We start from the raw sequence: 17,691 nt of genomic DNA, 5'->3' as shown, positions 1-17,691 counted from the left end.
CTGCACTCCAGGCAGATAAAATATCTTGGAAACTAATGATCCAGTTTGGGCCGACCAGTGGTCTATGCCTCAAGAAAAGGTCCAGGCAGCCTAACAGTTAGTGCAGGAACAATTGAGGCTGTCACACCTTGAACCATCCTCCTCCCTGTGGAATACACCTATATTTGTTATAAAAAAGAAAAATGGGTCTTGGAGGTTGGTACAAGATCTCAGAGCTGTTAAGACTATGGTGCCAATGGGTGCCCTACAGCCTGGTCTATCCTCTCCCATTGCCAGACCTAAGGGCTATTTCAAAATTGTTATAGATATTAAAGATTGTTTTTTCTCTATCCCCCTTCATCCTCAAGATTGTGTCCGCTTTGGCTTTTCCATTCCAATTGTAAATCATGTGGGACCAAATCCTCACTTCCAGTGGTGGGTTTTGCCACAAGGAAATGGCTAATAGCCCCACCTTGTGCTAAAAATGTGTGGCCCAGATCATTGATCCAATAAGAGGACGCTATCCCACTGCATATATTGTGCATTACATAGACGATTTATTAATAGCTACCAAAGATTTACAACAAACCCATGAGATTGCCCAAATAGTAGTTGCTGCCCTACAAAAGAGAGGTTTTGTAATAGCCCCAGGAAAAATACAGGTTCAATATCCTTTCATGTTCTTGTGCTTCCAACTAAAACCTGCAACTGTTCACTCACAAAAATTGACCATTCGAATGTCTCATCTGAAGACCTTAAATGTTTTTCAAAAGTTATTGGGAGATATTAATTGGCTACGTCCATACTTAAAGTTAACAACAGGAGAATTAAAGCCCTTGTTTGATGACTTGCGGGGTGATTATGATCCCACCTCCCCCCGAAATCTAACCATAGAAGCACAAAGATCACTGGCCTGAGTTGAGCAGGCCATTAGTCAACAGGTTATGGGTTATTTTGACCCCACACAGCCTTTATTCCTGATCATCTTTTCAACCACTTTTACATCCACAGGCCTTCTCTGGCAAAAAGACAGCCCCCTTTTCTGGATCCATTTACCAGCCACCCCCTCTAAGGTTCTCTGGCCACCCGCCATTTTGGCTGAGGTCCTGATGTAATTATTTCTCCTTATTCCTCCGAGCACCTTGCTTGGTTACAGTCCCTATTTAATGCTTGGGACATATTGCTGTCCATCTACCAAGGGATTTTTGATACCCATCTCCCCGGTAACAGGTTGTTACAATTTTTACAGGTGACTCCTTTTGTGTTTCCCAAAGTTACTCATTCAGACCCTATTTCAGAGGCAATAACTGTGTTTATAGATGGGTCAAAAAATGGAAAAGCCACTGTGGTTATTCATGGGCAAATTCAAGTCATTGATACTATCTATACCTCTGCACAATTAGTTGAACTTTGTGGAGCATTAAAGGTGTTTGAGTGTGTTGCATTACCATTTAATCTTTATTCAGATAGCCACTATGGAGTTAGGGTCCTTCAAGTTTTTGAGGTGGTAGCTGAGTTCGAAGCATAATTGAATATCCCATTATCTCTGCTAAAGGAACAAATCCTATAACAACTTTGTTGTCTTGGCGAGTCTGGATTTCCTGAATGTTCCCTCTTCTTTGTGCCAAGTCTGCCAGGACAGGGCTGAGGTACTCCCTGCTCACTGTGACCTCGAGACTCATCAGAGGTTCCAGCACCTGTTTGTCAGCTTTCTTCAGGGCCTTCTGCATACACCGTGAGATGCAGGCAGTGACCATAGTTGTGGAGGTGCCAGGGTGAATCATCAGTGAGTGCAACGTCATTGTCACGTCCTGGACTGGGGATCCGAGCAGAGGTCCCTGGAGGCATGCGCTGTGGACGGCACTTTCAATGGCCTCCCGAGAGGCCTGCAGCAGGTCTTCACCCACACAGTCAGCATACTCGATCGTGGCCACAGCACAGGGCTCTTCCGATGGCCGGACTTCCAGCTCCGCACTCACCAAGTGCCGCTTGTCTCCGAGCACCCTATCGAGGGTGTCTGAGGCGCGAACTGAGTTTAAGATGGTTTCCCGGTACGCCACCTGCAGAGGCCCTAGATAGGTCTCTAGGCCATACTCCCTCTTGATACGGTCATGAATAATCTCAATATGTAGCTCCCCCATACCACACAGGACAGTTTGTCCAAAGTCAGGATCGAGTTTCATTTTCAAACTGGGATCTTCCCGCTGAAGGCGTTCCAAGGCATGATCCAAATCTTTATCAACTGCATCCATTCACTTGTCTCTTAGGTCTATAAACCAAGAGTTCTAGGCTGTGCTGTCCATTTCTAAGTGTTACTCGTCTGAATTCATTGGTGCTGGCTGCTTAGCGACTGACGGGGGCTCTATGGTGCAGAAGAAGACAGGCTCTGGGACCTCCACCTCAGCCAACAGCAGACTCTCGGCCTCTCTCTTCTTTCCATGCTCCCTTTCTCCTCGTCCGGCTCTGCGAGCGGCAGCTAATGCTCTGGCCTTGGACGAGACTATGGTGTCTCCAGTGGCAGTTTGTTTAAGACCAACTGTCAAAGCAATGTTTCCAGCAGTCAGGGAAGGGATTTCTACATGTTGGTCAGCAAATGGCAAAAGCAGACGACTCATTCTTTCCGTGCAGTTTCTATTAATGTTGTGGACAGCCAGCTGAGGCGTCAGTGTTCCTGAGTAAATGCGCAGGAAAACCAGGGGTCCTCGCTGTTTGTCATGTAGTACTTTAAATGTCAGTTCACACAAGTCACCCTTATACCACTGCAGAAATCGGTCCTCGCGCTCCTCGGGTGACGGCAGGTAAGTGGTCACTGCATCCAGCAGGGGCTGCACGCCCTTGTTCTTCAAGGCACTCCCACACAGCACAGGTTCTACACCCTGCGCCAGTGTCACCCTGTGTACTGCAGCCTGTAACTTTTCAGTTGGTACTAAATCAAAATTTTCACTAAATTCACCTAAAACTAAGTCAGCAAATTCATCATCTAAGTCTGCAACTTGTTCAATTAAGGAGTTCCTTGCGTCAATCGTCTCCCTTAGCAGCTCCCGATCGCTCGCTTCTGAGAGGGGCATCCTCTCAAAGGCTTTTCCATCATCAGAGTTAGAATGCCAAATGAGTTTTTCTTTGTTTACGACATCCACCACTCCTTGGAAAGTTCTGGCTTCACCAATTGGCAGCTGTAAAATCAGGGGCTTTGCCTTTAACTTCTCCAGGATGCTTTCAACTGCATAGTTAAAACTCTACACCAGCAGAGGCGTCAAACACGGCCACAGCACCGTCCAACACCCTCAAGCAGCGCTCCACCTCCAGAGTGAAGTCTACGTGACCTGGATTATCAATCAGATTGACTCTATACCCTTTTCAGTCGAGACTCACAGCTGCTGACTGGATGGTAATGCCCCTTTCTCGCTCTTGACCAATGAAATCCGTCACTGTGTCTCCATCATCGACATTTGGCCACAGGAGGGTTAATGATGGAATGAAGAGACTTGACATCACTTCCTATTATGCTTAGGATTCATTTTCTCCCAGGCAGGAAGAAAGCTGTGGCTGACGGTACAAGTTCTAGATACAAATTCCAAATTTAAATTTTATATGTGATTTAATATCCACAAAATATAAATTTCTTGGGTCTAATTTCATAACTAATCTGATGATGAAATGCATTGCATATAAATTCAGAGTAATAACAATTAGCTTTGATTGCCATGAATATAATGGAAGTATCCACTCTTAGTAACATATATATATATATATATGTATATGTATATATATAAAACTAATATATATTAATAATGCTTATATAGATTTGTAAATGGAATGTTCAGAAAAGGATTAATTTACTTACCTAATTATTTTAGCTACATTCATGTGTAACTTATTTACTGATTTTTATAATGTACATTTTAGAAAGACCTATTAAAATATAACATTATTGTATTTTAGGTTGTATTCTAGTTGACCTTTCTACTTGTGCTTCCTTGATATAGTTGTCATAAGCTGAATATGATGAATTAAAACCACAAAAAATCAGAACCAGAGCCATAGAAGATTTCTTTTCAGTGATGGAAAGTTCTAAATTTATAGATATTTTTAATTGTCTATTCTAAGTATGTCTTCATCTGATTTAAATTTCAATCCATAGTGAAGTTATAAAGCTAAAGAAGCTATTATACACACACACAGACACACACACACACACACACACACACACACACACACACACACAATCTGCAGGTATATACTTCCTGTGTTTTTTCAGGAAGCATTTAAAAAAGTACTTCTTCAGAATTAGAAGAGGTTATACATTTCAGTATTCTAAGCACCTGGGAGATGAAAGCATAAGGAACAGAAATTCAAAGATAGCCTCAACTAAAAGAAAGTTCAAGGGCAGCTATGTCTTCATGAGATTACATTTGAAATAAAAATACAGCTATTTTTGGATAGACTGTATATAAATCATACAATATGGAGGGGAATCCAGAAAAGGGGATAACATTTGAAATGTAAATAAAGAAAATGTCTAGTTAAAAAAATGTCCTAAACATAAAGCTATAATATGTGTGCAGAAGTCCTGGTCCAGATCTTTGCAGGCCCTGTGCTTGATGCTACAGTCTCTGTGAATTCATGTGAGCTTTGCTCAGTTGATTTAAGAGGGCCTTTCTTGCTATCTTTTATAGCCTCTGGCTTTTACAGTCTTTCAGCTTCTTACTCAGCAGGTATGACTGAATTCTAAGAGGAGAGATTTGATGGAGACATCCCTTTTTGAGCTGTGTGTTCCAGGGTTTCTGAGTGCAATGTCTAGCTTTAAGTCTCTGTATTTCTTCCTATGTACTGTAGGAAGAAGATTCACTGATGATGGCTGAACAAGGTACTTGTCTATAAATATAGCAGAACAACATGAATCCTCTTATTATTTATTAAACCAATAGTGTTTGGTATAAACCATTTTATTTTTTTATTTTTTTCATTTTTTTTTTTGAGACAGGGTTTCTCTGTATAGCCCTGGCTGTCCTGGAACTCACTCTGTAGACCAGGCTGGCCTCGAACTCAGAAATCCGCCTGCCTCTGCCTCCCGAGTGCTGGGATTAAAGGCGTGCGCCTCCACGCCCGGCTATAAACCATTTTATAACTATTCAAGACCTAGTAACCTAGAACAGGTTTTACTTATTTAAATGTCTATGTTTTAAAGCTTTGAAACTTGTGTCTTTTGCCTACTTGTCTACCTACATTTAAAAAAAAATGTTTTATTATATGTTTATTGTCATGATAGCTTATGTTTGCTAACAAGCAGAAATATTAATTCTTATTTATTGTATATCATCTGTTTAATTCACATTTATCTTACGTGCCTTTTTTTAAATACTCCTAGAAAACTATTTTCATTTAGGAATACATTGATGTTCATGTTTTACTTCAACTTTAGATTTGGTTATATGTGGTTTTTTATGTGTTCTAACCTTTGTTAAATCATTTACACATAAACAGTTCATTCATTTGGATTTGTTTTTTCAGTATTCTATCCTTTTGGGGAAAAAATGAAAAAAATGTGTATGCTCTGAATTGTGCTCCCCTTAGGAATCAGCTCAGAACATATTAAACACAAAATTCTTAGCAAAAAGGAGATATATATTTTTTTACACTGGAGGGGCGTGCTAGATCATATAAAGTCTTCAAGCAAATATCTCTGCAGAAGTGATCTTGTTTTTTAGGAGAAAAATTGGATATATGCTAGAATGAGCTGGTAAGTACTGATAGGTCATCTTAGCCAGGAAAGTCAAATAATGGATTTTTCTTGCAGGAGCTCAGTGCTTTGTCTCAGGAATGAGTCAGTGGCCAAATAAGGGAATAAACCTTGGGGGCTAGCTTTAGAAATGCAATGTAATGGTTTAGCAAGAAAGAGAGGAGAAAGGGCAAAATCTACACTTTACTATGCTTGAGCCTATTAGAGAGCCTTTCAGGAATTTCACAAGTTTAAATGAGATAAAGTCCTAGCACCAAGATATGGAAGTGAACACAAAATCACACCCTTATTAAGAAGCTATTTGTAATTGTTACCTGTTGAGGGGGAATCAGTTCTGTCCCCCATGCACAGCAGTAGTTTACCAACAAAAAAACAGGCTCTATTTTTTTGTAGTCTTTTGTTTTTCTTTATTTCATTTCATTTGCTTCATCATTTTTTGTCTCATTGTTTATTAGTTTTAGTTTTCATTGTTTATGACAGCCAAAGTAATGATATGGAATGCGTGGATAGGTGAAAAGAATCTGGCAAGTGTTCAGGTATGGAAAATAACATGACCATAATATATTGTATAAAAAATGGCATAATAGAAGAAAAAGGTATCTGTGTGTTTTCATGGTGTCTACTACACTGGAGAAATGCAAGTTGGTTAAAAAGACTTGAATCATTAGGATGAAATGACTGATGTGAGACTCAATTTTTCAACCAAATTCTATACTTTGATCCCTGGGGAAGTTTTTATTCTTTATTTTTTTGTACAGACAGCTATTGGATGTATCACAGGGCCCCCAGTGGAGGAGCTAGAGAAACTACCCAAGGATCTGAAGGGATCTGCAATCCTATAGGTGGAACAACAATATGAACTAACCAATTACCCCGCCCCCCCCCCCCCCCCGAGCTAATGTCTCTAGTTGCATATGAATCAGAAGATGGCCTAGTCGGCCATCAGTAGTGGAAAGAGAGGCCCATTGGACACGCAAACTTTATATGCCCCAGTACAGGGGAACAGCAGAGCCAAGAAGTGGGAGTGGGTAGGTAGGGGAGTGGGTGGGGGACTTTTGGGATAGCATTGGAAATATAAATGAAATAAATACCCAATAAAAAAAGAAAAAAATATATAAATTTAAATGACAACAAAGATGACTATGTATAATCATACCAGATTGAGTTTCTCAGTATCTATGTTATCTTTAATAAAAAGTTAATCTGGTGAATAATTTGATTATTAAAACTATATAAGTCTTTACTAACTGGAATCCTTCTACAATGAGTCACTTTTAAAAGTTGTGATATTGCTGGGCAGTGGTGGCACAGGCCTTTAATCCCAGCACTTGGGAGGCAGAGGCAGGCAGATTTCTGAGTTCAAGGCCAGCCTGGTCTACAGAGTTAGTTCTAGGACAGCCAGGGCTACACAGAGAAACCCTTCCTCCTTGTACTAAGGTCAAGTCTAAGTGGATCAAGGAACTTCACATAAAACCAGAGACACTGAAACTTATAGAGGAGAAAGTGGGGAAAAGCCTTGAAGATATGGGCACAGGGGAAAAATTCTTGAATAGAACAGCAATGGCTTGTGCTGTAAGATCGAGAATTGACAAGTGGGACCTCATGAAACTGCAAAGCTTCTGCAAGGCAAAAAACACCATCAATAAGACAAAAAAACCACCAACAGATTGCAAAGGATCTTTACCTATCCTAAATCAGATAAGGGACTATTATCCAATATATATAAAGAACTCAAGAAGGTGGACTCCAGAAAGTCAAATAACCCCATTAAAAAATGGGGCTCAGAACTGAACAAAGAATTCTCACCTGAGGAATACCGAATGGCAGAGAAGCACCTGAAAAAATGTTCAACATCCTTAATCATCAGGGAAATGCAAATCAAAAGAACCCTGAGATTCCACCTCACACCAGTCAGAATGGCTAAGATCAAAAATTCAGGTGACAGCAGATGCTGGCGAGGATGTGGAGAAAGAGGAACACTCCTCCATTGTTGGTGGGATTGTAAGCTTGTACAATCACTCTGGAAATCAGTCTGGCGGTTCCTCAGAAAATTGGACATAGTCCTACCGGAGGATCCAGCAATACCTCTCCTGGGCATATATCCTGAAGATGTCCCAACCGGTAAGAAGGACACATGCTCCACTATGTTTATAGCAGCCCTATTTATAATAGCCAGAAGCTGGAAAGAACCCAGATGTCCCTCAACAGAGGAATGGATACAGAAATTATGGTACATTTACACAATGGAGTACTACTCAGCTATTAAAAAGAATGAATTTATGAAATTCCTAGCCAAATGGATGGACCTGGAGGGCATCATCTTGAGTGAGGTAACACAATCACAAAGGAACTCACACAATATGTATTCACTGATAAGTAGATATTAGCCCAAAACTTAGGATACCCAAGATATAAGATACAATTTGCTAAACGCATGAAACTCAAGAAGAATGAAGACCAAAGTGTGGACACTGTGCCCCTTCTTAGAATTGGGAATAAAACACCCATGGAAGGAGTTACAGAGACAAAGTTTGGAGCTGTGATGAAAGGATGGACCATCTAGAGACTGCCGTATCCAGGGATCCATCCCATAATCAGCTTCTAAACGCTGACACCATTGCATACACTAGCAAGATTTTGCTGAAAGGACCCAAATATAGCTGTCTCTTGTGAGACGATGCCGGGGCCTAGCAAACACAGGAGTGGATGCTCACAGTCAGCTATTGGATGTATCACAGGGCTCCCAATGGAGAAGCTAGAGAAAGTACCCAAGGAGCTAAAGGGATCTGCAACCCTATAGTTGGAACAACATGATGAACTAACCAGTACCCCAGAGCTCTTGTCTCTAGCTGCATATGTATCGAAAGATGGCCTAGTCGGCCATCACTGGAAAGAGAGGCCCATTGGACTTGCAAACTTTATATGCCCCAATATAGGGGAATGCCAGGGCCAAAAGAATGGGAATGGGTGGGTAGGGAAGTGGGGGGCGCTATGGGGGACTTTTGGGATGGCATTGGAAATGTAATTGAGGAAAATATGTAATAAAAATATTAAAAATTTAAAAAAAAGAAAAGAAAAGAAAAAGAAAAGAAAAAGAAATAAAGTTGTGGTATTAAAAAGTTTCCAACTTCTCAAAATATCCCTCATCATTAACTCTTCAATATTAGCTTGAAATTATACTCAACAGTTAGTTATCAGTTTCTCAATTCATTATATTATTCACTTTGTATTCAATTTACATCATTTAAAATATTGGTTTCTTAGTTTGTTAATTAAACACTAAAATAAATTAAATAAACTAACTAACACTAAATAAATTAAACAATTAGACACTAAAATTAATTTTGATTAAAGAAAATATGGTGTTAATTATAAACTATTAATGAAGGTAGGGTATTTTTCTTCTTTGTTAAGCACAGCCAGTTAACCAAGATTAATAGGAACTCTATGTAGGGTTAGTAAATGAGACAATTCAGTACCAAGATCAACAAGCTTAGAAATTTGTTCTTTAACCCAAACACCCATTTTCTTAGGCCTAAACTGCATTAGCCTTATATTTTACTAACTGTTACCTTAGAATATAGCAGTGAAAATAATCTAAGATAAATATCTCCCCTGATAGTAATTTTATATTAACAAAATTGGCTGACAAAATGTGTAAACTCTTTTAAATAGTCTTATTTCAAATAAGTCCAAGCAACCTTGCTGTAAGATCACTCTATATTGAACAAATGAGAGTTACTTAATTTTCATAGCCAGTATACAGATATTGTTTTGCAAATGTATGGGCTCTTAGAGATTTTACACAAAATTGTATATTCACATACTTGTATGTGTGTGTATATGTTTGCATGTGTATATGTGTGTGTGTCTCTGTATGTATAGTATACATACAAAATATATATACAAACAGATTTATACACAGCTCTAAAACCATCAAAACCATTTGGATTCTGAAAAAATACATAGGATATAAAGTATCTTGAACTGACACTTTCAAGAATCAGATTCATCTATAGAGCAATTGCAAATAGACTGTAATGTACATTATATGATACAATCCCCTTCATCACTGACTTAAATCAACATATTTTATCCTTATGTCCAACTAAGCCAATGGTCCCTAGGCAAAACATGAAACATATTACTGTAATTTTCATCTTAGCTATAGTTATTATTATCTTCTGAGAGATGAAAATAATAAGAATTATAGTGTTTAGCCTAATATAAAATAAATATTTAATAATCAATAGTAATTTAGACAGCAAAAACTTTTTTGTTTGTTTGTTTATTTTTTTGTTTTTTTGTTTTTTGTTTTTTGAGACAGGGTTTCTCTGTGTAGCCCTGGCTGTCCTGGAACTCACTCTGTAAACCAGGCTGGCCTCGAACAAAGAAATCCATCTGCCTCTGCCTCCTGAGTGCTAGGATTAAAGGTGTGTTCCACTACACCCGACACAGGAAACTTATCTTTATGGTTAAATTTTCAGCAGAGACTGTCATATTTTCTCCTTGTCACAAAGTCTGTTTAACAATTAAATGGGCTTACTCATACACTGGACAAAAGAAGTTAACTGACTTGCAAAAATGACTTATTTATATATATATATATATATATATATATATATTTTTTTTTTTTTGGTTTTTCGAGGCAGGGTTTCTCTGTGTAGCCTTGGCTGTCCTGGAACTCACTCTGTAGACCAGGCTGGCCTCGAACTCAGAAATCTGCCTGCCTCTGCCCCCCGAGTGCTGGGATTAAAGGCGTGCGCCACCACGCCCGGCGACTTATTTATAATTTATGTGTTAAGAGGATGTACTGAATAATTTCAGTAATATCAGGTTGCAAAATTATATCAGCCTATTCAAATTCCATAGAACTTATGAATATTGTGCATGGCTACATTTCAAAGGCACAGCTAATGTGCTCTTAATCAGTGTTTATTGATGAATGCATATCTAAAATTCTTTTTTCCAAAATTTAGATTTGTCTTTGGAGGAAAATTCAAAACATGAATTTGAAGCAGTATTTTTAAAATTGACAAACTTTATGGTAAACATGATACTTGTAACTGATGCATGTTGTATAAATAGCCACTTCCAAACTTTTTGATATGATTTTTGACCCACAGAGTTTAATATCATGCAAGAATGATCAGAGAATAAATAAGATTTTATATTATAAGCTTAAATCTTGGAATAATACTCTTTCATTTGACAGAATCTTGTGATTATATCTATTTCAATAATATGGAAAATATATGGCAAATATCTAAAGCTATTATTAAAAGCACTATAGCAATTCTTACATAAGGGAGTGTTGTTTTAGACTTTTTATAAGTTGGAAGTTAGAAATATAGATATATTATTTATGCAGAAAAATAAATTACTTTTGTCTTATTATGCTGAAACTTAGAATGCAGTAAAAATGTAATTAGCCAATTTATCACAAACATACCAAACAGACCAATGATTTTGGTAATTACCAAGACAACTCAATTTTTGCTTTACTATGCAAAACTTGTTTGCAACTGAATTGGAGATCATCAAAATTACTTACAATATAATGGTTACCAAAGCATGACAAAATTAGAATGTTACAACCAATTAATTGAACTTAATAGAGCTTTTAAATTATTTTTATTCATTAGTATTCCATTGAGGTTAATAATGTGGTCCTTTTTTGCTAAAGAGAATAATTACATTTTTTAAAGAAAAAAATCAAATGATTTTGTAAAGCTAAGACTCTCAAACAGGTAAAAAAATACATTTCTTCTGTTCTAAACCTAAAAATTAAAGTCAGTTCATTTTACTTATATTCTTTGCTAAATATCTTACTAATATTGTTGCACAGTAAACAACATGGCATTTTGGTTTACCTGTTCATTCTTTTTTCTTATTCTACTCTTAGATGGATAAGTAGAAGCAACTGTTACTTTCTACATAAGGGTACTTTCTGGCTTAGTTGTTTATTGCACAATCAGTTACATAGTAGTGTCTCAGATTCCATTTTTCTTTTTCTACAGAAATAAACTTATTTAGTTTGCTGCATTTTCTACTGCTCCTGGAGGTTGTTTTATTAATGATAATAACATGTTCACTTTCCTAATTATATTTTTGTGTTATTTAAATCACCAATTTTTCATTTATTTAAAAAATATAGCATGACCTTTGGCAATATGTACATATAGCACTCTGTTGAAGACTAAATCATTATTTATTCCATAGATCATCCTATATCCTTAATACCTTTTGTGATGAGAACATTTAACATCTAATAAGAGTTTGATGAATTTCTTATATTGTTGATGTTGAGCTATGGTTTCATGATAGATTCTGGGAAAGAGACATTCTCATTTATTAGATACTTACTGATGAACTATGTTACAATGAATAGTTCCTAACTCATGTTCATACAGACAGCCCCAATTAAACTCATTTTGGTCGTCAAAGAAAACAGACACGAATGGCTTTTGGGGTGGAAATAATAGGAGTGGGAGGCAGACAACAGTATGGGAAGGTGACAATAAACAGTAATATATATATATATATATATATATATATAATGTATGTGTGTTATATATTATATTTTATATTGGTAAATTAGTGTGGAATTATTTGAGATTACTGAGAGGGTGACACGGGAAACAGTACTACCCTGGCAACCTTCTGTTTCAGATCTAATTGTTTTGGTCAATGTATCTTTCTAGGCCCTTTGTCTGGTGAGCTGATTCTACCCCTCTTGACAAATCATGGAAACCATTAAAACAGCCCAACAGAAAAGACATTATATATTGAGAATGACTGAAATGTAAACTTTTTCCATAATATTAATGTGCCTGCATTAGGCAAGGGAAGCTATATATTCAGCCATGGGATATTCTGCCATGGAGAGAAAGCTCAGTTGACAAATATTTTAACAATCAAAAAGCTACTTATTTCTATTTATTCTTCTATTTGGAAGCATCACCAGAGGAGGTGATTTCTCTATTGGATAATCTAAATAAGAAACCTAAAGGGGCTTCCCAGGTAAATTAATCCTGGATGTTTTCAGCACAAAATTTGATAAAATATTTCTGCCCAACATCCAGCCTTCCTTTTTTCTCTTTCTTTCTTTCTTTCTTTCTTTCTTTCTTTCTTTCTTTCTTTCTTTCTTTCTTTCTTTCTTTCTTTCTTTCTTCCTATCATCTCTCTAAACATCTATCATCTATTTTTTATTTTACTTTAAATTGCTTTAATCTTAATAAACTTGCTCAACTCAAAACCAAAACTAGGTTCTGGTCATCACAAGCCCCTGACCACCTTGGCACCTTTCACATGAACTCTGTGGATGGTCCCACAGACCCCAGAGGACTCTCCACAACTCAGGTGCCCTAGCACACCCAGAATCCTAGAAACACTGGTGAGTGGAACGCAACATCTATTTCGAACAACCAGGAGCAACCTCTGCCAGCAGGAACAGGGGCACAGGAAGCCTGTCTGACCAGCAGCTGGGGTTCCTTCCTATAGGTGCCAGCTCTGAGCCACCTTGGGCATGAACTCAGTGGGTGGTCCCAAGGCCTCCAGAGGATTCTACAAGCTGCAGGTGTCCTAGCACACCCAGAATCCTAGCATTACTGGTCTGGGTTAAAGTGGAAGATTCTTAGAAAACCAAGATAATGGAAAAATAAAAATTGTTGCCTGGCATTTGAATGATTACATCTTAATTAGAGATGTAATTTCTTTTTTTAAAAGTGTTTTTGACTCTGCCAGAAGAGAGTCAGCATCCAGATAGGGATCTGACCCAGGGACTCAGGTGAAAGCACCATCTTGTAACCTGGGTCTCTCGGAGACCAGTCTTCACAGGAGACCATGTAGGCTGCAGAAGCAACAGGGCTTCTTGGACAAGGTCCATAGGGCCTTCATCCTCAGCCAGGAGACAGAGCTGAGACCCAGTCTTCTGGGCACCTTCCCTGACAGAGGAGAGTCAGCATCTAAGGAGGGCTCTGACCCTGGAATACAGGAAAGAGCACTGTCATGTATTCAGGGTCTCTCAGAGACCAGTCCTCCCAGGAGAGTGCATGGGCCATAGAAGCAACAGAGCTTCTTAGACAGGATAACTTTGGGTCTTCATCTTTAGCCAGGGTCCTCTGTACACCTTCCCTGAAACAGGAGAGCTTGCCTTCAGAAAGTGCACTGACCACTAGGACTCAGGAGAGAGTTGGACTCCCAGGAGTATTGAAAAAGGCTAACAGAATCAAAGGAGGAACAAGCTCCAGCCAGAGACAGCTAGAAAATCTAACACCAGAGATTACCAGATGGTGAAAGGCAAACATGAGAATCTTACTAACAGAAACCAAGACCATTTAGCATCATCAGAATCCAGTACACCCAACACAATGAATCCTGGATACCCCAACACACCTGAAAAGCAAGATTCAGATTTAAAATCATATCTCATGATGCTGGTAGAGGATTTCAAGAAGGGCATAAATAACTCACTTAAAGAAATATAGGAGAACAATGTTAAATAGGTAGACGTCCTTAAAAAGGAAACAGAGAAAATCCCTCAAAGAATTACAGGAAAGCACTACTAAACAAGTAGAAGTCCTTAAAGAGGAAACACAAAAATCCCTTAAATAATTACAGGAAAACAACCAAACAAGTGATGGAATTGAAAAAAAACCAATCAAGATGAAAAATGGAAGTAGAAACTATAAAGAAAATCTAAAGGGAGACAGCACTGGAGATAGAAATCCTAGGAAAGAAATAAGGACTATAGATGTGTACATCAAGGAAATCCAGGACATAATGAGAAGACCAAACCTAAGAATAATAGGTATAGATGAGAAGGAAGATTTTCAACTTAAAGGGCCAGCAAATATCTTCAACAAAATTAAAAAAAAAAAAAAAAAAAAAAAAAAAAAAAAAAAAAAAAAAAAAAACTTCCAGGGACTGGAGAGATGGCTCAGTGGTTAAGAGAGCTCACTGATCTCCAAAGGTCCTGAGTCCAATTCACAACAACCACATGATGGCTCACAACCATGTATAATTTGATCTGATGCCCTCTTCTGGTCTGTCTGAAAATAGCTACAGTGTACTCACATAATCCTGAGTGAGGTAACACAATCACAAAGGAACTCACACAATATGTACTCACTGATAAGTGGATATTAGCCCAAAACTTAGGATACCCAAGATATAAGATACAGTTTGCTAAATGCATGAAACTCAAGAAGAATGAAGACTGAAGTGTAGACACTATGCCCCTCAGAATTGGGAACAGAACACCCATGGAAGGAGTTACGGAGACAAAGTTTGGAGCTGTGACGAAAGGATGGACCATATAGAGACTGCCATATCCAGAGATCCATCCCATGATCAGCATCCAAACGCTGACACCATTGCATTCACTAGCAAGATTTTGCTGAAAGGACCCAGATATAGCTGTCTCTTGTGAGACTATGCCGGGGCCTGGAAAACACAGAAGTGGATGCTCACAGTCAGCTAGTGAATGGATCACAGGGCCCCCAATGGAGGAGCTGGAGAAAGTACCGAAGGAGATGAAGAGATCCACAACCCTATGGGTGGAACAACATTATGAACTAACCAGTACCCCGGAGCTCTTGACTCTAGCTGCATATGTATCAAAAGATGGCCTAGTCGGCCATCACTGGAAAGAGAGGCCCATTGGACATGCAAACTTTATATGCCCCAGTACAGGGGAACACCAGGGACAAAAAAATGGGAATGGGTGGGTAGGGAAGTAGGGGGGAGGGTATGGGGGACTTTTGGTATAGAATTGGAAATGTAATTGAGAAAAAGATGTAATAAAAAATATAAAATAAATAAATAAATCTTAAAAAAAAGGTCTTTAAAAACAAAAACAAAAACCAAAAAACAAACAAACAAAAAACTTCTCAAACTTAAAGAAAGACATGCCCATGAAAATACAAAAAGTCTACAGAACTCCAAATAGACTGGACCACAAAAGAAATTTCTCCTGACACAAAATAATAAGAACAACAAATGCACTAAATAAAGCTAGAATATTAAAAGCAGTAAGGGAAAATGTTCAAGGAACATATAAAGGCAGACGTATCAGAATTACACCAAATCTCTCTCAAGAGACTATTTAAGCCAGAAGATACTGGACAGATGTTATACAGACTCTAAAAGAACACAAATGGGGATCAATTCATGTCTGGGCCAGCCATGCCATCTTCTGACTGAACATGGTGGACACTGCCAAGGGCCCCAGAGGACTATCCACACCACAGGACTTCGGGATCACCTCGGGATCCCTGGTGAGTGGAACACAACATCAGTTCATCAGTTGGAAAGAATTGTGGAAGGTCTTGTGCCAGCAAGAACAGGGACAAAGGAACCCCACCCGACTAGAGGCTTGGATCCATTCTGGTAGGGGCCAGCCCTACCACCTTCCACATGAATCTAGCCAAGGGCATCGAGGGCCCCAGAGGAATCTCCACGACCAAAACCCATAGCACACCCAGGACCTCATGATCACTGGAGAGCACGTGGGTGACAGAAGCAGTAGAGCTTCTTGGACAGGGTCCCTTCAGTCCTTCAACCTCAGCCTGGAGGCAGAGCTGAGACCCAGAACCCTGGGCACCTTCCTTGCCAGAGAAGAGTAGGCCTCTGACCCCAGGATTCAGGAGGTGAATCAGAGCTCCAGATTTCTGGACACCTGCCCTGCAAGAGGAGAGCTTGCCTGCAGAGAGTGCTCTGACCCCTGGGACTCAGGTGAGATTTGGACTTCTAATAATACTGACAGAAGCTATCAGAATCACCGAGGAAAAATCTCCAGCCAGAGACAGCTAGAACATTAACACCAGAGATTACCAGATGACAAAAGGGAATCTAAGAATCTTACTTACAGAAGCCAAGAACACTGGGCATCATTTGAACCCAGTACGCCCACCACAGCTTGTCCTGGATACCCCAACACACCTGAAAAGTAAGACTCGATTTTAAAATCATATCTCATGATGGTGATAGATTTTAAGAAGGGCATTAATAGCTCACTTAAGAAGTATAGGAGAATACTCCTAAACAGGTAGAAGGCCTTAAAGAATTACAAGAAAACACTGCTAAACAGGTAGAAGGCCTTAACGATAAAACACAAAAACCCCTTAAAGAATTACAGGAAAACACAACCAAACGGGTGATGGAATTGAACAAAACCATTCAAGATCTAAAAATGGAAGTAGAAACAATAAATAAATCACAAAGGGAGACAACTCTAAAGATAGAAACCATAGGAAAGAAATCTAGAGCCATAGATGAGAATATCAATAACAGAGTACCATAGATGGAAGAGAGAATCTCGGTTCAGAAGATTCCATAGAAAATATGGACACAACAATCAAAGAAAATGCAAACTGCAATAAGATCTTAACTCAAAACATCCAGGAAATCCAGGACACAATGAGAAGACCAAACCTAAGGATAATAGGTATAGAAAAGAGTGAAGATTCCCAAATTAAAAGGCCAGTAAATATCTTCAACAAAATTATAGACGAAAACTTCCCTAACCTAAAGAAAGAGATGCCAATGAACATACAAGAAGCCTACAGAACTCCAAATAGACTGAACCAGAAAAGAAATTCCTCCTGACACATAATAAGCAGAACAAAAAATTCACTAAATAAAGACAGAATATTAAAAAATATTAAGGGAAAAAGGTCAAGTAACATATAAAGGCAAGCCTATTAGAATTACGCTAGACTTCTCACCAGAGACTATGAAAGCCAGAAGATCCTGGACAGATGTTATACAGACACTTAAGAGAACACAAATGCCAGCCCAGGCTACTATACCCAGCAAAACTCTCAATTAACATAGATGGAGAAACCAAAGTATTCCATGACAAAACCAAATTCACACAATATCTTTCCACGAATCCAGCCCTTCAAAGGATAATGAAGGGAAAACATCAAAACAAATATGGAAACCTCACCTTAGAAAAAGCAAGAAAG

General features: G+C 38.6%; 1 protein-coding gene across 1 annotated transcript; it reads right to left on the bottom strand.

Annotated features, from left to right (window-relative positions):
• Positions 1-1,460: 1,460 nt before the first annotated feature.
• LOC110286371 (ribosome-releasing factor 2, mitochondrial-like) lies at positions 1,461-3,471 on the bottom strand. Its single transcript, XM_021152749.1, is given in 3 exon segments — positions 1,461-2,214; positions 2,317-3,213; positions 3,215-3,471. Coding segments are annotated over 3 exon segments (1,908 nt in total).
• Between the last annotated feature and the right edge of the window lie 14,220 nt (positions 3,472-17,691).

This window comes from Mus caroli, unplaced genomic scaffold (genome assembly GCF_978045245.1).
Source record: "Mus caroli unplaced genomic scaffold, Mus_caroli_1 scaffold_5, whole genome shotgun sequence".
Classification (NCBI taxonomy): Eukaryota; Metazoa; Chordata; class Mammalia; order Rodentia; family Muridae; genus Mus; species Mus caroli.
The sequence above is the reverse complement of the archived record's forward strand: the minus strand, read 5'-3'. Positions and strand labels throughout refer to the sequence as shown.